Genomic DNA, 23030 nt, shown 5'->3' on the forward strand with positions numbered 1-23030 from the left:
ACACAGTGTGTTCACTTTGTACAAAGATAGACCCTCCATGACTAGGTGAGTTCCTCAAAAAACTTCTCTGTGTTATCTGGGACATAAATGCTCTTTAATATCATAGAAAGAGGGGAAAATAAGTAGCAGGTGCTGTAAGCCAGCAAATTCAAATGAGAAGTTACACATGCTTTTATCGGTGCATATCAGTGCCAGAGGAACTGGTTGATTTTCTACCTCTTGATGTCCTTACTTTGAAACAGTGTGCTTTTCTGGAAGTTCAAAATAGTTGTAGTTATTATTTCGATATGGTGATGAATGGATAAAACTTAATAGCCGTGACAAACAGTAAATAGATCAGGTCCAACCAATAGATCTGTTGGTTCATTCTGGTCTTAAAGTCTCCAGTGCTACGAAATTTTGTAGACAGCTTTGTCTTTCTCATCCTAAGTTTGTGCTGCTGCTGTTGGCATATGTTTTAAATGCATGAAAGCCAGAGGCTTTCTCTCCCTCCCTCTCTCTCTCTCTCTCTCTCTCTCGGTTTAAACACTAACTGGAGACTGAAAACATTCTGGTTGTCCAAGCCTGGAAAAATGCGGAAAGTCTATATTACCAAAGGGAGAGAGAGGGAAAAAAAAAAGAGAAGAGGGAATACTGTGTACCCAACAAAACAGGGGCAAGAATGCAGGAATGTAAATGTGTTACAGGCTGTTACTAGGATTTTGGACAGAAAAATAAGAAAGAAAAGACTGAAAAGTTGGAAAGGCATAAGAAGATACAGTCTGTTTAAGCTGGAAATTGTCTTCCTTAAATTGTTAAGGTGACAAAAAGAAATTATGAAATGTAAGTAGTCATATTTGTTTTAAATCTGGAAGTTTCCACTAAAATGCCTGTCTCTCTATGATGTTGGTTTTTTTTTTTTTTGTTGGTTTTTTGTTTTGTTTTTTAAGAAACTGCTCTGGGGAATTACAGAAAAATGAGCTTTATTAAGTGTTCATGGCCATCTGAACTACCCACCCATCCAGTATAAATGTGTTCTGGCAAAATAAGTGTTTGTGTTGCCATGGCCTTTCCCGTGATGTTATTTTCTTAAGCAAAAGCATTTTTCTAGTGGAGATCTTAACAAGGACACCGGCAAAGTGCCATGATCCAGTCCTTGAAGAGAAAAATAATTATTTGGAGGAATGGTGAAGGAAAGAGACAGCCTTCGAGGGGGAAGAGAGCAGAAGACTTACATGTCCGGTGGTGACTCTTGCCCAACAGCAGCAGTGATGCCTTCCTCTGATGGCTCCATTTCCATGGGAGAGTCACACCATCTCCACCAGCCTTACAGAAACACTGATGGGCAACCTAAGTGTAGGGAAAATGTCCTTTTAAAAAATAATAAACCATATGCCTTAGTCACAGCCTTACTCTGATCAAGTCAGAGGGCTCTGCCCTGTACACAGATACAGGGACTACACAAAAATATTTCCCCAAGGTCTACGTGAATCCATGTGGATTGTTTGCAAGATAGGAATTGATTTATATATTGGACTTTTTCCTTCCTTTGCCTCAGGGGAGATCCTGCCTAAAGGTTTCATATGGTTTTCTATCCTCTGGCAAGTGAAAACAATTGTAAAGCTTACACTATTTAAGGATTTCTGTTCTGGTTTTAGATGAGCAACAGAGCTGTGCTTTATCATAAAAACTAGTGTGCTGGTTAATGAACATTGAACATTATTATAAGCTTAGTGTAAGTCACAGCAACTAAAGCAAAACTCAAGAGGTGATTACACAGAAGGCAAAGAACAAGTCAGGTATTGAGGGACCCTTTTGCTACATTTCCTCCCAAATTTCAGTTTGTGATTCAGTAATCATCAGTTTGTGAACTAGAAGTCATATCGGAATCCTTTTGTATTGATCAAAGAGCTATTAATTCCATTCTGAAGGAATAAAAGACAAAATAAAACAGCAGGACTGAAGGCTGGGGCTTGGCTCTCATAGGATTTCAGTGGGACTCGGGCATTTTCCTTCCCTCTCCCAAATTGCCTTCAAACCCAGGTATCTCCAGGATTCACAGGAGAACGCTGATGTCACCAGCGGGAGTAAAAGGAGTAAGATCCATGTAGGGGAGAACCCATAACCACGAAAAAAGATAACAAGAAATAAAAACAGAATAGTCCTCTTGGGCCGTCTTATCCCAAAAGACCTTAATTTTCCTTCTCATACAAGCCACGTTGTGAGGTGGCGACCAGTACTACTTCTGTTCAAAGCAACTCAGTCCACGTCTTGGTGATACCTGAATGCAACACCATTTTGGTACAGATCAAGTACAGAACTACAGCAGAAACAAACCAATCAACATGGAAAACTTTTCTTATATATTTAAATAAAATTGGCTGCCTGGCGTATGGGAACTTTGGAATCACACAGCCTGAACCGCTGATTGATCACCTGAGGCAAGGACTGAGTCAGCCTTGGGAGCACAGCTGAAGGCAATTCCTAGACCCCATTTAAGGGCTGACTGCCACTGGGGAGGGATTTCTTCCTGGGGATTCCTCCTCTATGGAGCCTTTCCTGTAATCCTAGATCTTTGGATACAGGTGAGCATTCACAGAATCATGGAATAACCTGGGTTGAAAGGGACCTCAAGGACCTTGAATCTCCAACCCCCCTGCCACATGCAGGGCCACCAACCTCCCCATTTAATACTAGATCAGGTTGCCCAGCACCCCATCCAACCTGGCCTTGAACACCTCTAGGGATGGACCATCCACAGCCTCTCTGTGCAGCCTGTTCCAGCACCTTACCACTTTCTCTCTAAAGAACTTCCCCCTGACATTCAACCTAAATCTTCCCTCCCTCAACTTAAACAATATTTCCCTTTGTCCTGCAGTTATCAACCCTTTCAAAGAGTTGATTCCCCTCCTGCTTGTAGGCTCCCTTTAGGTACCGAAAGGCTGCAATGAGGTCACCCCGCAGCCTTCTTTTCTCCAGGCTGAACGAGCCCAGCTCCCTCAAACCCTCTTTGTAGAGGACATGCTGCAGCCCCCTGATCATCTTTGTGACTCTCCTATGGACCTCTGGTGACAATGGTCACCTTCACTTTGTCCACCAATGCCGTTACTCCATCGTAGAAGGCCACCAGATTGGTTAAGCATTACCTTCCCCTGGTGAAGCCATGCTGGCTGTCTCAGATCACATGCTCATTCTTCATAGAAGGCCACCAGAAAGAAAGTAAGCAAAGAGCATTTGATAAGAATAACAGAATATACTCTATCTTTACCCCAAAAATGTGTGATGTATACCATTAAACAGCTGTGATTCATTAACTCTTATGCTCCAGCATTGAGATTGCTTTTAGAAATCCCAGGAGCAGAGCTCTTCTCAGTCCTTTGGGAACCAGTGCTTCAGCCTACCGCTTCACAGTAAGAAGTTCTTCCTGTTTAACCTAAAATTTCACTTGCCATCTCACTGATCCTGTTATTTTCAATAACTCTTACTTGTTTTTCATATTCACACACACAAAAAAATAATGACGTATCTAAGTGAATGCTGGAGATCCACAGAAAGTAGAACTTGAGCTTTTATAGCGGGCTTGAATCCAGTTTTCTTTACGCAACTAATTCCAGTGAAACTAAGACTATTTAGTGGAAAGAAGCAAGCTTATACAATTAATAACAGTAGTCATATATTAGATTATTTTTAAATAACCTTTTGAAAACTGTATTAGAAAGAGAATTCTAAATTCAAATTGAATCAAGTAAGTGTCTTGCTCTTAACAATTCAGGAGAAATTTGTCTGATGCTTGAAGCAATGCTGGAACTGCGTGCTGTGGGATGTTGGGCTCGTGGTCCTTAGTGGAGTTAGTTGTCACTACGATGGAAGTTTACAATCTACACACAGCAAGAAATTGGTTAACATGGAAAAAGACTCCAGAACAGAGGGAGAGGTACAGACTACAGGGAATGACAAGTCTTGCAGGAGAACAGCGAGTGTAATTCAGAGCGTAATACTCTCTCCGTCCCGCATTTGTAAGTTGCGTAGTCCCGGTGATGGGACTATAAATTGCGTAACAGTTATTAATTCCTCAGGTTGCCTCTAAAAGCTCTTGAGAGGGATTGCTCATTCACATGCATTTGCTCTCTTGGAGTTTAAAGTACTTAGAGCAAAAAGGTCTCAATGAACTACCCCACTCTACAGATGACTGTATTAGTGAAAGCTCCTACTAGTTTTATCTTTTAAGGGATTAGTCTTCAATCTGATGCTGCTGAAGTGGATATGCGTTTAATTCAGCCATTCCTACTGCTGAAGCCATAAGTCCTGTTGCTGGGCTGGGCCAAACGATCTCCATCTGCAAATGTGAGTAAGCCTCCTTAGAATCTGATTGTGTAAGACTAATTCTAACGACTTAAACATCTGAATAGATAAAAATAAAAATACACTTTTGTGTGATGGCAAAGTTAAACTAAATTAACGTCATGAAAAAGGAAAGCTTATAAAGTAGTCCACCTTTAACAAAAAGCTTAGAAACATAATGCAGTTACAATTAAATTGCAATTACATACATTCTTATTAAGAAAATTAATAGCATATTTAATTAATAAAGCATTTTGGGAAATTATGTTCTCTACTGAACGTCAGGGATAAGTTTTGTGGTTCCTATTCTAAAAATTCAAAGCTGGCTAACATATGAAGTTTTTAGAATTGTCCCAGTTTCTTTAATAAAAGATCTCTTCTTTCATTAGATACTTTTAAATTGTTCTTATGGAGAACTTCTGGGGAGCTTTTTGAGCCTTTTCTAAGTTGGAATACTAATCAATCAGACCAATTGCTTTGTCTTAAAACCAAAGAAAATGAGCAAGTATTTCACGGTGTATTATGTACTGTAATCATTTTGAAGTGTACGGTGTACTTCCCCATATGCTCATGAGATCGATCAGCCCTCCAGTTCTCTTCAGAACTTCATTTAATATTTCAATGAGCAGTAAGATAATTCTTGTCAAGGTCTTGAAAATAGCAGTGGAAGATCACAGAATCATAGAATATCCTGAATAGGAAGGGACCTAAAAGGATCTTTGAGTCCAACTCTTGGCTCAACACAGGACAACTTTTCAAATCCTGTGTCTGAGATAATTGTCTAAACACTTCCTGAACTCCAGCAAGCCTGGTACTGGGCCCACTTCCCTAGGTTCTGTTCCCAACCTGTCTTCTTAACCATGGGAAAGCTGTTAAAAACCAACCATTTATTTGATGTCTCCATGGTTTGTCTGTCAGTTCATGAGCTGTCCATAAAGACCTACAATCAGGATCTCTACATGAGATGCAAATAAGCAAGAGAAGTGTCCCTTATTTCACTGTTGAGTTTAATTCTACACATCAGGGAGGTAAAGCAGGCTCTGCAGAGCCACAGAAGAGGCTTTGAGCCACTTTCCCCTATAAGATAATTGCATGAAAGATACTTTGGTTTCATCTGATGCATAACTGGAACAGTCTTCTGGCTTAGAGACATAGACTACTGCACACTAATACTTTGTTTGAAAGATTAGAAAGAGATGAACGAGTCCTCATTGTGTTTTTCCTCTCATTAAATTAGCACAGGCTTAACAAAATACAAAAACTATCTCTAGTCTAGCCTGTACCTTTATGTTATGCAGTTAAAATGCTGCAAACTTTTCTTATAAAACACACTTAGAACATTTACGACCTAGCTTGTGTTTGCATTCAGATAATGATGGGCCATAAGGAAGATCCGGGGAACTAGAAGCCTGTCAGCCTGACCTCGGTAGCAGGGAAAATTATGGAGCAAATCATCTTGGGTGAGATCACACAGCACGTGCATGGCATCTAGGGGATCAGGCCCAGCCAGCACGGGTTCATGAAAGGCAGGTCGTGATTGACCAAGCTCATCTCCTTCTACAACTGGGTGACCAGACTGGTAGATGAGGGAAAGGCTGTTGACGTAGTCTACCTAGACTTCAGCAAAGCCTCTGACACAGTCTCTCACCGGATTCTTCTGGGGAAACTGGCTGCCCATGGCCTGGAAGGTATACTCTTCTTTGGGTAAGAAACTGGCTAGAGGGCTGTGCCCAACGCGTAGTAGTTAATGGAGTCAAGTCCAGCTGGCAACTCGTTGTGAGTGGCGTCCCCCAGAGATTGGGACTAGAGCCCATCTTGTTTAATATCTATATCGATGACCTAGATCAAGGGATTGAGTGCACCCTCAGTAAGTTTGCAGATGACACCAAGTTGGGAGGTGGTGTTGATCTGCCTGAGGGTAGGGAGGCCCATCAGAGGGATCTAGATAAGCTGATCACTGGGCTGAGTTGAATGGGATGAGGTTCAACAAGGCCAAGTGCTGGGTCCTGTACTTTGGTCACAATAACACCATGCAGCGCAAAGGCTTGGGGATGAGTGTCTGGATGACTGTGCAGAGGAAAGGGACCTGGAGGTGTTGGTTGATGCTCAGCTGAACATGAGCCGACAGTGTGCCCAGATGGCCAAGAGGGCCAGTGGCATCCTGGCCTGCATTAGAAATGATGTGGCCAGCAGGAGCAGGGAGGTGATCATCCCCTTATACTCAACACTGGTGAGGCCACACCTCGAGTACTGTGTTCAGTTTCAAGAAAGATTCTGGAACGTGTCCAGAGGAGGTCAACGAAACTGGTGAGGGGTCTGGAGCATAAGTCTTATAAGGAGCAGCTGAAGGAGCTGGAATTGTTCAGTCTGGAGAAGAGGAGGCTCAGAGGAAACCTTACTGCACACTACAACTTCCTGAAGGGAGGTTGTGATGAGGAGACGTTTGGCCTCTTCTCCCAGGCAACAAACAGGACCCGAGGAAATGGCTGCAAGTTGTACCAGAGGAGGTTTAGATTAGACATAAGGAATAACTTTTTCTCTCAGAGAGTGTTTAGACACTGGAATGGCCTGTCCAGGGGGGTGGTGGAGTTGCTATCTCTGGCAGTGTTCAAGAGGTGTCTGGATGAGGAGCTATGAGATATGCTTTAGTAGCTGTGGTAGTAATGGTAATGGGAGGACGGTCGGACTAGATGATCTTGCAGGACATTTCTAACCTTGCGATTCTATGATTCTGTGATTCTATGATGTAAGCTGAACTACAGTACTGCAGTTTTGTGTCTGTTATGTTTTAGAAGAGAATAATTTGGTAGTGTATTTCACATGAATCAACAATTCAATAACAAAAGTTCAGCATTTGTCCCTTATCCCATTCAGAGGGAGTTATTATTCATATCCCACCTTAACTGGGATGAAGTTATCTGTTGAGATTCATAAACAACATGCTGTTAATGTCTCGTATAAAAATGGCAGTAGACAACACGCAAGAGTAAGTCAGTAGGATGCAGCACAGTGGAACTCAGCTTGGAAATGGAGGTCTTCCCAATGCCTGGGAAGCCCCTCTGCCAGCAACTGTCACCTCTACTGCGGGGGCAACTGAAATGTATGCAGAAATGCTTGCAAATCACCCCATTCTGTAACATAACCAGAATTGGCCCTGGTTTTACAACAGACAATGTAAAAAATGGCTGGATGGGTTATTCTGGCTTCCCTGATGTGGGTATTAAAGAGTAGGCTGTTGAAGGCACCATCAGTTAAATTTGTCTGTTTGTGAGTCAGTGCCTTCACATGTTAGGGGGGCAAGTGCTGAACTTCAAAGGAAAGCACAAATACCCGTCATAGCAACTGTCAGTCACTAGTCTGCAGCAAATCCCAGTAAGTACCCAAAAGTTTGATTTCAAAGTGAACATTGCCTCCCAAATTTTAAAAGGCCAGAGAGCTGGCAAACCAGTCAGGCAGATGTGAGTTTGGAAACATTTTTATGGAGTTAGTTTAATATTGGTTGCATTTTTATCCCTGTAAAGATCATGACATAGCCAATGTTCACATCCAAATTCTGTGTTTGTCCTTTTTGTCTGAAGGACTTTTGCCAGACCATTAAGTTTTTGATCGAAAGTTGGAAGAGCTACCAGAATGTGCTACCCTAATACTTACAAATCATGTAATTTCAATTCTCATTTTAAATAGTGCCACAGTATCTCTGGGATTATCCAGAAATTAACTATGCTGTGAATCAAATCAGTTACTGCAAAGGGCATCAACTACCTTAGTACACTGTGATTCCTTGCTGATGTTACTCAGTTGATGCCTGTGGCAAGTGATCTCTGTTTTCAAATTCTTAGAGTTGGAGTCTGAGGATCAGAAATCTCCAGTGTAGTAAAGAATAGTCAAGTGTGCTGATAATGTTTTGGGAATGAAATCTCAGCTCCACAGAGGTGAAAGCAAGTTTGCAATTTTTGCTTAATACTGACTGCTGAATGAAGGGTGAGTTTTTGTTTGCTTTGTTTTTGTTGATGTTTTTGATGTGTGTTTTGTTCATGGTGGGTTTTTTTGTTTTTTTGTGTTTGTTTTTTTAAGTTAATTTTGTCCTAAACCAAATAAGCCATCAAGGTGTTATCTGTTCTGGGAAGCAGTGAAATCTCTTGTTCTTCTCTCTATGGGATTTCCTGTTATTGCATGACTGAAACATACAGAAAACATGCTCTGTCTCTTGGAACCTTCAGAAAGGGAATTGGGGCCAGGCAAAGCACGCGCTTTCAGGAGATTCTGATGCAGTTACAAGGCTGGAAGATTGGTTTGAGTACACATGTTATCTGAGACAGCAATTATAAAATTAAGCCACTTGGGGTCACAACAGCCACACTTCTTGGTGCTGGGCCATTGTGCAGAGCCTGCCTTGGGAGATACACCAGGGATACCTACAGAGTATGAAGGGAACACTCAGCCAAGAAAAGTGGGAGAAGTGTTCTGCAGTAGAGGAAGGGATGCTGTTTGTTTTCTGTTTTTAATCAATAGAAATCTAGAAAGGCAAAATGGAAAAGTAGGAGGACAGAACCTAGGGGAACGGGAGTAAAGGAATCTTTTTGCATCAAGAACAACCACAGTAGACCATTGCTTAAACCCTGGAACTTCCTTATTCTTACTTCAGCTGGCAGCCTGTTAGGAGTCCTCCTGAGCCCTGGGTAGCCTGGCAAGTTAGGAGAAATGCAGGTTTTCCCATTTCCACTATTGCAAAAGTAACGGTTTCCTTGCCAGAAATTCTGTCTAGTAGAAAGCTACATGTCTGCAGCTAGAGAAAGGACAGAGATGAGTTGCTGCTTCAGAAACCCACAGGGGAGTAACTGGACTTCTGTTAGACCGAGAAGTCTGTGAATGTAGGTACTGAAGTCAGTTTGCTTTGCTCCCAAAGATTCCTGCAAAGAGCCTCATCAAAGCCTCTGCTGTAATATAAAAGTTAGTTTTCCAAAGGCTAACTGCTCTCTGCCAGAAGACATTGGTATCTGTCTCATCATTTCCTGCAGAGCTTTCCAAACCAGGACATAAGCATGTCAGTGGAGCCACAGGAAGGGGGTGATTTGTCTTGCCTGGCAGCCCTAGAAAGCCCAAATTCTCTCTCATACTTTTTTGCCGTGCTCTGTTTGAAAATGTGTCACTCCTTGCAGGTAGCAGACATGGCTTTTTGCTGCTTCATTAAAAATCCCCATCCTGGCAAAAAACAGTGAGTTGCTGTTTTAATGAAAACACAATCAGCCATGGATTTTTTCCAGAGACAAGTTATAAAGGGGAACAGAAATTACAACTCTAGAGGTGAAAGTTTTACTTCTTTCCTGCCATAGATGTTGCTCCTCTGTGTGCTAAATTGTGCCTTGATATTCCAGTGGGACTAAGAAGTTCTTCTTGGTATTATCTGTATTTTTTTCAGTGCTTTCTATTAACCAAAAAATTGGGAAGGGATGTATCATATTGGATAAGAAGAACAAAAGAGAAACATGACAGAAAAGGCACTATTCTGCAGAAAAACTGAAGTCTGGGAAAGATACGCTGAGCTCCATTTATTAATAGTGTTGAGTTCAACATAGTAAACCATAAGACTATAACTTCTAAAATTATATTTTGTGTTGTAAAACATGTCAGTTTGTATGAACTGGTATCTCTCTTACCACTTCACCTTTCAAGATGTTTTGAATTTTTAAGTCTTTTGTCTAGATATCTGCATGCCTCAACTAACCTCTCTAATCTCACATACATATATATTCTTCTTAGAATTGCATGGAGAGAAGAGATAACCAAAATAGTAAAAACCTGGAACCTTAATCCAATAGATTCGCTGAAGGAAAACCTGACATCATGAAGACTACAGATTCTTTCGAGAGATCATAGTAAAAAGTTTCCTGCTTAATGTATGTCCCACTTCCTTCAACCTCCAAGAAGCTTTTACCAAAGCTGAACAGTAGCACCTAAACACTGGTGTACACATGCAGATTTCTTTTAGAGTTTTCAAAGGTCAATTTTGAGCAACTATGTATTTTGGAAATCCATTTATTAGGAGCATAGACATTGACCTTTTACAGAAAGCAAATGAAAATGGACATTTATGCCTCTAGCTGAGTCCATTCTACTTGACTATTGGCTCCTAGTTTCCACTCTTCAGGTTTTTTACTTCACCTAGTTCTTTTTGTTTCGGTTGTCTACATTTTCTCGCTTAGAGGCTGTATCCTGAATGTTTTCTTTCTATCCAGACAGTCCCAGTCCTTCCACCACACCCCAGCTGCCAGCAAAGACATAGGCAACCACTCCCCAAGGCAGCATAGCAGAGCAGGCATGAACCATGAAGAACTGCTTGGCTTAGGGATCAGCGTTGTTCCTTGGAGGGCATGACATCATCCGCTGAGGTATAGCTTGTTTGCATCCATTTGTCTCCTGGACTCCCCCTAGTATCTTTATTTGCTATTCTTGCATCAAAATGGTTACTGATAACTATTTCCTTGCCCAGTAAGTTCCACCACCTTACAGAATAAATGCCATGTACACAGAAGTACTGGAAGAAGCACAATCTGCCACCCATCCCGTGAGTAAAAGTGTTCTTGGACAATTTAGAAATGCACAAGATTAAATCATTTCTAAAAGAGAGAGATATCCCCACAAGCTCATGAATTGTACTACTGTACAGGTTTGACTTTCTAATTCTGTAATTACTTACAGATATTTTGTCAAGAACATCTCTACTGCAGATTGAGATTGCTCATTTCAGTACTGTCTGTACAACCAGATTCTTCAAAGGTGGCAACGAGGCAAGAAAGGAATTGTATAATTCAGCATTTGGGAAGCTGGCTTACACTTCTTTGTCAGCTCCCATTTTTAGCTAAATGCTTTTTCAAAAATCTTGCATGTTCAACATGGATGAAAATAACTTAGATTGGAGGAGCAGACAAGGGTCAGTAGAAACAAAAATTCTACTCTGTCCCTGCACAGTATAAACAATATTTAAATATTCAGACATTTTCACAGCAGTTTCAGTTGGAGGAAATATGGACTAAACATAGACCATAATCTTTCTAATGGCATTTTAAATTTGTTGAACACACTGACAGCCAGTTGTCTGACAGTGTTGCAGGAAAGAGTTAGGTCAGAATGACCTAGACACATGCTGAAAAACCATTACCTTCTCAAGGCATTCTGCTTAGGATAATGATTTTGAGACCAACATCACAGAAATGAACTTAAGAGGGAACACCTGGTCTAACGAGCTCTACAAATGAGCAGAAGTGTTGGTGCTCCCCACTTGGTTGCTACGGAGAAAGAGCTCTAAAGAGCTGAACACTGTTTTAGTGGAAAAACTTAACAGTATGTGTCTGGGAAAGTAATTGTCCCTCTGGCTCAGGATAATGCTGTCAGGCAGTACCATCTCAGAGTATCAGTAGGTGGGCTTTTGGGCTGAGTGGGAAATGTTATGGTTCCAAAGTGCAGTATCACTTTCAGCCTGGGAAGCAGCAGTTATAAGGGAGATAACTGAGCAGTTATCTGTGCTAAACAGATTAAAACAGCAGGCTCTAACACTGTGCCATGGCCTGAAAACTACTATTTGGCATGGTTCCATCCCAGCTATTTGGAGGACAAGAGTGTTCTGATCAGCCATGGAATCTGCTTCTCTTTCCTTTCTGTGACACTAAATTTTTGAGAGCAGTCCCAAGAAATCCAGAGCAAGACACTGAATGTGCTACAGTAAGTAAAAATACTTTTCTCGTCCTCTTGATTCCTAGGCTGTGAGTTAAATCATGTTTTCTTTCCTTTGCCAACCACTTCTAACACATAAAGAACTACTTTTCTGTTGCCATGTATGTAAGCTACTTGAAACCACAACGCTGACAGTAATTTGTATTTGCTTTAATCAGCCTTAAAGTCATGGTAATTAAAACTGATTTTTCTACTCACATACTGAAAGAAAGAAAGTATCTTCAGGCAAGAGCATGTTGTCAAGAATCCCAAGAAAACGTTAATAAATCCTTATACACCAGCATGTGTCTCCCTCAGAGCTGTATTCCCTGGGCTCACTCCCTCTCAGCGTGCATCAACAATTCTGTCAATAGGAAAAGAGAGTCTTATTAGGCTAGAGAGCAAACCAGCACATATTGCTGATTGGCTTTCGTGTGATAGCCAAAGACACCATTTTTTTTCTGAAAAGTTTGCTTTCCTCCACGGCTTCAGTTGAACACTTTACATTAATGCACAAAACCACCCCAGAAATATGTAAAGATGGGAAATAAAAAATTCTGAAATAAGAGGAAGAACTAAGGTAGATAGATTGCAATTCCTCAAGTGTGGGCTTTACTCAGAACACTGGAATCTGTGCAATCTGCCCAACAAACTCTTTGATTATGACCTGATTTAACATTATCTTCATGTATCTCCAGCAGGCTATTCCCATGCATTTCAAGTTGGTCCCTTATGAAATCAGCAGAAATTGCTTGCCTTTCTGAAGCATTAACACACTGCCCATTGTGATAGTTCTAGCGAGTGTTGTCCATTCAGTCACTCACTGGCTACTGACATTTGATAAAATGAAATTGGAGTCAGAGACTTCTGAATACTGGAATGTCTTTGTCTTGTAACTTCTGTGTGCTCAACAAAAACCTCCATAAAGCTTTAAACCAAAGCCTTAAAGCCATAATGGAAGTCTAGCAAAATAGTTCCAAGAGGCTTGCAGTTTCATAGGATATTACATGTTTTCACTTAAAAAACCTTGAAATCTGTGCCAGGAAAACTGAAATAAAGAACCTCAAAATTAGATTAAATAGATAACAGTGAATTTTCCAGAACTCTGTCATCTTTCATTTTCTACCTTGTTAATACAAGTGCTTTCACAGGACAGATGTCAGTACCAAGAGGAATGTTGTAGTGTTTGTGACTTGCTAAGCTTTAATTAATGCTATGTTATTTATTTGTTGTTTATAAACCATCAATAAAACTAAAGATATACTTACCTCAACATCCTCTTTAAGATAGTGTCAGTGACTTTACATAGGTACCAGAATTTTATAACTAAAAATACTTACGATTCAATTGATTGTTATCTATTGACAGGATTGACTGTTGTTTTTTTTTTTCTTAGTACCACTGTTGCCTGTTTTACTTATTTTAGATTTTGTTATTCTGACAAACACAGAACTTGTTTAAAAATACTCAGGCTTTCATGTGAGAATCACAAAAATAATAGCTTCCACTTGACTACAAGATCTGCCAGATTACTTAATTAACCCACATCTATCAGCATGGATGTTAGCTTTTTCATGTTCTCAGATACAGGGCAGTACAAAGAAAATATATTGATTATATTAATGTAAGGCAGTTTGACAATTTGGTAGACATTGCATTTCTACTTTTTTTTTTTTTTTCAGTACTATATGGCATTGCTGTCTACCATACCATTTAGTAGTTACATAATTGTTCCCTCTCAAGCATGCAAACAATGAGGTCAGCCTGAGTCATATCAAATAACTACAGCAAAGACCACATATGAAACCATTTAAGATAACATGTCATGTGATCAAATAGATTACCCCTTGCCTGGATTTTCTGGATCGTACTAAAAGTGTATTAGAGTACACAAAAGCAACAGAGCTTACCAGCTGACTGTTTTGTCTGTGATAAGCCATTGATGAGCAGTTTATTGCAAAATGTTTAACACTGACAAGCTAGGATTGAAAGTTACCTTCCTCTAAATCACTATATTGTTTCTTTAAACTGACATTTTCAAGGCAAAAAACAGTGTTTTCTTGCAGAAAAAAAAAATATGACAAGGATGAAGGTTTATTTTTATTTCAGTTGTTTTAATAACATTCAGCTATGTTACATTTTAAAGCTGACTAATTATCAGATGTAACATCTGGGATGCAGTTCCTATCAGACTGTGTTTTGTCCAAACTGGGCACCAATACAAGAAAATGTTATTTGTATTTATTAACTGGAACATAAAGAGAAAGGTCAACACTTTCCCTATTCATCCTTCATCAGTAGAGAGGCTGGTGTTAAAAAAGGAGGGTAAAACTCCTTATTCAACAAAAAACTTGTGACTACAGAAATATGCAAGACACATGAAAGCAAAGAATAAGCTTCTTACACAAACATTCTTTTTAACTGAATAACACTCAGTTTGATTATACTCATAAGACGCATCACAGACCTCTGCTGTTCTTAACTGAAGTCAACAGGAGTGGTGTCTCTCTTGCTACAGTGATTGACAAAAAGACGAGCATTAAAACACTTTTCCCAAGCAAGAAGCAATTAAGAGAAAGCTGAACATGACTAAAAGAATTCCTATGAATATGCATTATTTCACTGGACAACATTGTTGAAGAAAAAGTGGCTGGTTGCTCTTCTGACCTACTGGCCCATCAATACATGTTGTTCTCCCTTGTGAGGCATTCTCTTGCTGTCTAAACCACAAGGCCTCACACAATAGGAGCCTTCCGAACTGAAGAGTTCTGATCTTTTTAGTCTCTTCTCAAAAAGCATTCCATGCCCTTGATTGTGATCACTTTTCTCTCTGCCTTCTGTAGATCCACTATGTCCTTCTTGAGATACTGAGAGCTGAACTGTGTGTCAGACTCAAGATAGAGGTGTCCTAAGGTTTTGCATGTAGGTTTTGAGTGTCAGACCAACTGATACATTCTCAGTAATCTTCCTGATGTTGTCCAACTAGCTTTGGGCTGCTGCTAGACACTGAGACAGATGTCCCAGCTGGCATTTCTGATTTGGCCTACAGCACCTATCCTCTTCCTAAAAGGATCAGGCTTTTCCAGCCCCTTTCTCCATCATAGATCTAGAGCTTTTTTTTTTTCCTCCTGTTATATGTACCTAGAATATATGAGAGCTGCAAGAGTTAAAATCCAGGCTAATTCAGTGGCTGGTGGCTTCAAACTGCTGTTTTTTAAACCAGAGAGCAGAAGTGAATCCAAACTGGAAACCAAAACTGTATCTGGAACAGAATTTGAAATATTACTTTGAAGACTTTTTCAAACATACATATGTACAAAAGTTACTATTGCAAAATAGTAATTTGACTAAGTTCTGACATTCCCTAAGAGAGATCTGTCCAACACAGGGACTGTTTAGACTAGTTCTTGTACAAGTCTTCGTTTCCAAACTGCAGCAAGGTTGTCCCAGCTGCTCTGTATTGCTGCGCTTCTATGCACAGATGCCTGCCTCCAGTATTCTTATAAACAGACTTTAATGGAAGAGGGCAGGCAATAGCTTTGATTCCTCTTCTTCTATATCTGTCAACTGTGTGTTTGCTAACAACATGCCCTGTATGTGCCCTGTCTGGGTCCGTTTGACAAGCCTTTTCCCTTCAATCTTCCTTACTGGTTAGTTGTGTTTACATGTATGTGGTTCTGTTACAATAAAAAAAAATTTGCAGAGGGTTGCTTATTAAAATAAGAATGCTTGTATTATAAGTGTATATAGCATGATTATATCAGAGTAAATATGATCATTATTTTAACCCAGTGTAAAACTTCATTTAAAAAAGAAAAAACAAACCACCTTTTCTGTTTTTTGCATCATTTATAGGAACAACTTCAGTTTTGTGACTGTAGAAGCTGACAGCTCACACCTGACTACTGCTGAGAGACTGGATTACTTGTATCTTATCTAGATAAATGAGAGGTAAGTCTGATTCATCACACTGTTCTAATTCCTGGCTTTAAAAAATCTCTCTGTCTAGAAACAAAAGGCATGTGCATATGTCTCCTTTCATGAGTGCTCATAAATAGGCAGTGGGGGGTCTAACTTCAGCTTTCTTTGCTCATCACTGGATAGATAATTCCCATAACAATTGAGAAGCCAGTGTTCTTTGATCCCTTCGTGTCTCACCTTGAAAACATTCTTTTCTCCAGAAATGCTGCTGTGTTCACTGTTCTCTTGGCAGCCCATAGCAAAAGTGGTGTTGGGATAGAGAAAGTATTCATGCATCCACTAGGCAAAGTGTAAAGCCTGAGCTTGCTCAGAAAAACAAAAAGAACAGGATAACTTTCTTTCTCGTCTCCTCAGATTATGTAAAGGTATTGTGCTGTTTTTGCTTTTTCAGAATGAAGCCCAGGAGGAATGAAAAATTTAAGCCTAGGTGTTACTCAGCATGCCAAGTAACTAGCCTGGGCCAGACAGAAAATCCTTCCAAATGCAGGCCTCCTTCCTGGCAACAGCACTGTGCCACTTTGACATCCAGCATTAATTTTAAATGAGAGTGATTTATTTTGCTTTAGAAGACAGCAGATGGCAGCAAAGTTATACAAATGCGCCAAACTAGTAGAAGAAGAAAAATATCTTGATACACAAACTCTAACAACATTCCATGGAAAAAACATATCATTTGTTTCTGTCTGTCTTGCAGTGTGGTTAGCACAATAAATCAGATTTAATGGCCCTCATGCACTTGTAATATGAGGGATTTTTTCCCCCGTTATCAAGAGTTAATGGAATCAGAGTGGGACAAGATTATGTGAGTAATCGTTCAGCAAATTGTCTGTACAGGGCTTACTTCTTTGTGCAAGTTTTTTTTATATCCTTCATTAATGAGATATCCATTATCTCGTGCAAATATGATCACAAAGTACTAGACTGAATGTGAGTGCATCCTGACTGATGCAGGAGCTCTGATTACCAACCTCTGCTGTAAACTATGGACAAAACTCACCCTCTCATTTGAGGTGATTATCTGCGTACATCCTTTTCTGAGGCTTTAGAATAGGTGACGAATTTAAAAAGAAAAAAAGAGAGAGAAAGAGAAGAGGAAGGAGAGGAAGGAAATGCTACTACATAAAGTTACAGTATTTAAAACGCTCCAAAATCCTACTTCATTACATAAACAAAGGAGTCTGAATTTTGGACAAAAACACTGGAAGTTTCTTGGATTTGATGCCTACTCATGGACACATGTAACACTACACTTCATACATTTACGTTTGTTGAAGCCATCGTTGCCAGCAGTACCATATCCACTTGAGAGGAGCAGCAGTGATCATACATTGCTGAGCTCATTTCAGCCATGAACAAGGGAGTCTCATTTAGAGTTACCTCTTTTTGATAGAGTCCCTGTCCCTTACTTCTGATTTTTAGCAGTTTCATAAGTTTTCATAAACTTATGAATAAATTAGAGGTAGTGTACAATGCCATCTTTCAGTATAGAAGTAGTCATGTTTTTGAAAAAAAACTAGGGCTGAATCTTTTTTCCTGCTGAAGTCAGTAGAGGTTTTCTTTCAATTAGATGGAATCTGTCTCCGGCCTGGGATTCGGTGTTGAGATTCCTATCTGGCTCACCAGTTCATCACCAGCAGAATGTCTGATTTCTATAGGCAGTAAGGAGACTAATGATATATGCCAGTTGCATATTTTTTGTGTTGTTTATCAATAAAGGGCCAGAGTATGAATTTGTTCCTTATGCAGAATGGGATGCAGAGCTGCACAGCCTCAGGGGAAGAAAAAAAAAAAAAAAAAAAAAACCAGCTTAGAAAAAGGAACATAGAAATCCATCATTTTTTCCTTGGCTCCGAAGAGAACAAATACACTTTACAAGGTGCAGCTGTCTTCTTCCAGTGTGCAGACTCAGATCTGTTCCTGAGCCCTTATATACAGACAGGGAAGCATAGTGGCCTCTGAGGGGTTGCCGCTTTCTAGCAGAGAGCCACAGGAGCCAGGTCATGTGAGGAAATGAGGAACCCAGGCACTCTCTTATCCTTTCCTTTGACAACAATTGGATGGATCACACAGTGGCCTTGTAGTCTTTGGGTGTTTGTGTTCCACAGTAAGTCCTGTGACAGTAACCACCTATTAAAGGACAATAATCATGTTTGTTTGATGAACTGCTTAATTTGCTCCTGAACTAACAGATAAGATTCATTATGTTTGTTATCCTGTTTCTGCCAGTGCTCCTGGACCTCAGAGATTAAGACCCAGACATTTGTTTGTTTGTTATTACACCACATTAGGAAAGCATGAAAAAATATTAACAGTTTTACAATTGCCAGAAAGCTACATGTAATTTGCAAGCTGTCATCTGAAAGCAAAAGTGAACTGAAAATGTTGGAGAAACATTTATTTTGCAAACATATTTTGAGAGTCAGTATTTATTACAAAACATTTCAGCTGAGCTGGCCTGGTCTTTCCAGGCTTTTGTCAGTGGATGAAAATCTTGGGGAGTTCTAGTTAAACGTTTGATAGAACTTATCACATAATCAAACTGAGTCAAAAGTTTTCATATGGCCTCCTTTGTGCTGTTGTAGTTGCAAAGAACCCCAGTCTTATCAAATCATTGACATTGATTCTAGTTTTAATTGAACCATTTGTTTTTCATTTGGAGACATTATACTTGTCAAGCATTTTTGACTCTTGTGTAGAATAGAGTGTTTTACACAGCAATGTTCTTTACCTCATGAACAAATTATGCTCTCTCTCCTCGTGAAGGATAGATGGCCCTATTCCAAAGATGGCCCAATTCCAAAGAATTAAGTATTTAAAAATTAAAACAACTTCAAGTTGACACAAATTATTTGGTGAAAATAAGTGTTCTTTAAGAAATATTTGGATAGAAAAAGCAAGCCTTTGTGACCAGAATAAATAAATTCTAGTTAGAAATAATTGGATTTGGTTATTGGTTGTACTCAGTCATGCTGGAATTTTTCCTTCTGATGCCTCTGTGCTCTACACTACTAAAGTATGATGTGAGATAATGTAAAATGGTGTATTGACGGCACAAGGAAAATATTTGGATGGCTGTCTGGAGTTGCCATTATTGGCTTTAATTATGACTTGCTGTCCTTTGGGTACTAAATGAGCCAGAAAGGACTTCTTATGTGCCAAAGTATTCATTAGCATTCCCCTTTCTGTCATTGTACTTGAAGAAAAAGTTTATATCTAGCACCTGACTGCAGTTCTTACTGGCATGGACCAAGAAGGTTTGCAGATTTTGATAATAATCTGAAAGCACACCTGTGTCTCTACTTTTTAGCTACGGAAGAAGTCCTTCCTAGGTAACATTGGCAGAACTCTTTGACATCTCTCTGGGGGATTTGGAGAATGAATGTCTTTTTCTGTCCTCCGTGTGATATGCTTGCTTGCAATAAATTCTGTGGTGCCCATTGGAGTGAGAAGTACAGACACTTAGCTCTATCTTCCTGGTTAGGGGACCTGCACTAGGATTTTGTAGGAAAGTGCCACACCAAAGCATTTTAGGCTCCTTGCCACCATTCCATATGGCACAAATAATAGTGCCACAGAAGCCTTCCAGAGATAAAATAGCCTTTGGAATCTATTTTCATAATAAAAATTGTCTGCAGCAAAATCCTTTTTATTTGCTATGGGGTGGGCATAAAACAAAATAACAGTTTAAAGAGAATATTTCATGAACTCTCCTGATACTTCACCATGGAGACTGCTGAGAATGGTGACCACTCCTTTGGCATTTGCTCTTGGATAGACTGATGAACAAGGATAAATTCCTGCTACAATACATATTTGCTATTGCAATTCTTTTTTTTTTTTTTTTATTTTTTTAATTTAGAACCTTGTTTGAACTGAACGTACAGCCGTGTTTTAAGCAGCCATTGAAACGCTGGTTTATAAGGCACCAGGCTGTTCTTAGAGCCTGATACTTTAACTAATCTGCTTTGTTAACATATACTACTGATTTTGGAGGCATTTGATTTTGCTTGGTTTCACAGGCTTGTTCTTATTGAGACCCCAAGAGGTTCAAAACACTAACATTCCTCGGAGATTTAAATCAAGTTCATCTATGGATTTCAACTACTATTTAAAGGTTCCTGCCACGCATTTTGCTTTCCGGGATGTTCACAGCAACGTGTTAGCAAAGTCCTTCAGTAACATCCCCTTCATGGACAGGAGGAAGAGTTGTCACCTGGTCAGATCTCACCCGGGGCAGGTGCTGAAATAGATAAGGAAGAGACTGTCTCTGTTTATCCTTCATGGACCACTTCTCCAAGACCTGGATCTCTGTTTGGCAATATGGGCTCAGCTATGCAGTGTGCAAAGGTGTCTCTGCTTGCTCTGTCATTCTAAGCCTAAGTTAGTTAAAATGCACAGTTACTGCTTTCCAGAGACTTTACTTTTCAGTAAACTTTACTTTTTCCATTTCTCCTTATATTCAGAAACCTCCTTCTGACTACCAGGGACAGGGCTACCCACTACTTTCTGGCGTTTCTGGTTCAGCAGTGCTGGTCTTGATACTCTAAAAGATGTTTTTGTTTTCAAGATTAGCAGGAGTGGGGATGGGGGAATCCTTCCTTTAGTTCTTGTTTATCGCAACAATGGAGCTTTTTGCTTCTCCCTACAACCACGGCAGGTGGTGCTCTTGATCCTTCCAACGGCACTTAGGAAGCTCCTGTCGGGTCAGAATTATGCCGTGTGGCACCAGCTTGCTGCTTTTAACACTGTCTGTTTAAGGTGAGGATCTTTCAGAGTTGAGTGAAGAAATTTTTTTTTATTAGTAAAATGGAAAAAGAGAGGATAAAAAGTTTTTTTGTTGTTGTTTTTTGTTTGTTTGTTTGTTTTTTAAGTGGAAACCAGTTTGGGGCAGTAAATGAAGAAAAGATCATTAGAAAGTCACCTAGTTGGTATGTGCATACTTAGTCACTCTGTAATCCAGTATGTTCAGTATGCCCCAAGTTCAGATGACTTCGATGCTAGCTGTTCAACCCATAAGTAAAGTATTGGAGGTATTCCACTGTAGGGCTCTGTGGGAGTCATTCCAGTTACGCTCTGTCCTTCAGTAGGATCATGCATTCACTGACATGTTGTAAGTTCCCACTGTGAGCACCTCGAAGCTAAGCAGCAGCAACTAGCTTATGCTCAAGACCTTCAGAATAGCCACTTGTCTGTTTCTCAACTGGCAGCTACAGTCATGAAGATCGTGTGCTTGCTGTCATTTCTTGCCAGCCGAACAGGTGATATTTGGAAGTGTGATACATGTCACTGTATTTCTGTGCTGTCTTTCAGTGCTTACTTATCCTGTTTCTACATCTACATCTTACAACATCTGGATCTGAAAGGCCATCAGCAACAGAGATGCAAACTATTTTCCAGCTGTTAACAAACAGATGGTGATTAAAACTGGCAACTGTTGACATTCGCCTTTAAAAACAAGACACAGGAAAAAAAAAGAAAGGAATGAATATTTCAAATAGAAATCACACCTCTCAAGATTCCAAGGTTCTTAATTGAAAACGTTTAGGAAAGTAATTTTAAAATAAGCAATTCTGAGCAGAATTTCTAAATTTTGGAAGGAAAAATCCTGGATGTGTATGGCAGTGATCTAGCTGACTGAATTCCTACCCCGGTTGTGTTTTTTTTTGGTATTTTTTTGCAGCAGTTTTCCTGGAAATGTGTGACTGCTCATTCTTTTGATTTTTTTTTTCTTGGAAATAATGTGTTCCTTAGGCATTTAGCACGAGGTGAAAAAATACAGCCCCTTAACTTCTTCTAGCCGTGTTAAGTGCTGCTGTCCCCTGCCTCTTCTGTGTGTGCACTACCTTCAGAGATAGTGTAAAATGAGGGAAATGCTACGTTTGATCCAAGCTGTTACTCAAATGCACTTGTTTCATTTTGTAGACGTTGTTTTGTTGGAGCACGGAGTAGATACCAATAGATGGTGCTGTTGGTGCAGTTTTAGTTTCACATTTGTTTTCTGGTCTGTGGTTGGAATTTGGAGGGAGCAAAAAAAGAACAAAACAACAAAATCCCTAATGCTAAGCTCTCATCCAAGATGTTCTGCCCACACTGAACCGGTCACCATTTAACTTTAACCTGAACTGTGGCCCAGGAAATCCTTCAACATAAATAACCTTGGAGGCTGCTATGACCATTTTTGGAACGCTCTCCCGCAATAAATCTGTTACTTTGTTGTGCAATGTTGAAGCGTGTAGTTGTTCCCCTGATTAATTAGGGCAGAAAATAAACTTGCGCGATCAATCCAAGCCGTGACACGTCTCAGCCCTGCCTGGAACGTGTGGGTTAAGAGAAGGCCTTGGTGCCTCCTGAGCAGCTCTGCCCCAGGATTTAAGATGCACGCCTGCTCGTGAATCTGCTTGCTCTAATGAGATAAGGCTAACGAAGCCTCTAACCAAGGGGTTTAGGCTATCGCGGAATGGCCGTGCTAGGTTAGTAAGGATAGGGCTGAAGAAAGTAAGAAGCCTTCCCTCTGACCCTCTGCCCCCACTAAAAACAACAGAAGTGGTTTATGCAATGGTGTTTACTTTATTTCACATATTACCCATGGAGAACAGTTGATACATTCTCTACATCTTTCACCAGTCTGGAATGCAAGATAAAAAAGGTATGGAAAAAGAGTTTAACAACGTTTGACATCCACGATATGAAAAATAGAGGGGATACAATGTTTTAAAATGCCCATATGCAATATATATATATATAAAACGTATAAAAATAAAATATATTTCCCAAAAAAGATACAAACAGGACACGACACAGAACAATCTTAAATACCGATACGTATCTCATGATCCACGCACACCGCACTTATAATTAACGAAATCCACGTACGATTGCACTTTTCCTCTCTGTTCAAGTATATCGCAGTCCCCGCAGGGACTGCTCAGTGTCCGATTCCCTGCCGGCTGCGCGGAGCGCAGAGTGTAGAGCAGGTGAGGGCCACGTCTCCGCGCCGAGGGCGGACCGCGCACCGCAGC

The 23030-nt window shown here is 40.1% G+C and overlaps 1 protein-coding gene and 1 long non-coding RNA gene across 3 annotated transcripts in view; one reads left to right on the forward strand and one right to left on the reverse strand.

The window, feature by feature from the left end:
* The first annotated feature begins 3131 nt into the window (after positions 1–3131).
* LOC104910986 lies at positions 3132–16742 on the forward strand. 2 transcript variants are annotated; one of them, XR_004159815.1, is made up of 4 exons: positions 3132–4323; positions 10557–10709; positions 15886–15981; positions 16403–16742. It is a non-coding gene; the product is annotated as an uncharacterized LOC104910986 (long non-coding RNA). The 2 variants fall into 2 exon arrangements; XR_004159814.1 differs by lacking the exon at positions 3132–4323 and adding an exon at positions 6898–8301.
* A 1086-nt stretch (positions 16743–17828) lies between these two features.
* The window catches only part of LOC104910987 (AMP deaminase 3-like), an 11934-nt gene continuing 6732 nt past the window's right edge, over positions 17829–23030 (reverse strand). Inside the window, exon 4 of the mRNA XM_010710939.3 lies at positions 17829–18501. Within this exon, the coding sequence (XP_010709241.2) occupies positions 18431–18501 (71 nt within the window). The 3' untranslated portion in view covers positions 17829–18430. The remainder of the gene's footprint in view (positions 18502–23030) is intronic.

This window comes from Meleagris gallopavo, chromosome 5 (assembly GCF_000146605.3).
Source record: "Meleagris gallopavo isolate NT-WF06-2002-E0010 breed Aviagen turkey brand Nicholas breeding stock chromosome 5, Turkey_5.1, whole genome shotgun sequence".
Taxonomy (NCBI): domain Eukaryota; kingdom Metazoa; phylum Chordata; class Aves; order Galliformes; family Phasianidae; genus Meleagris; species Meleagris gallopavo.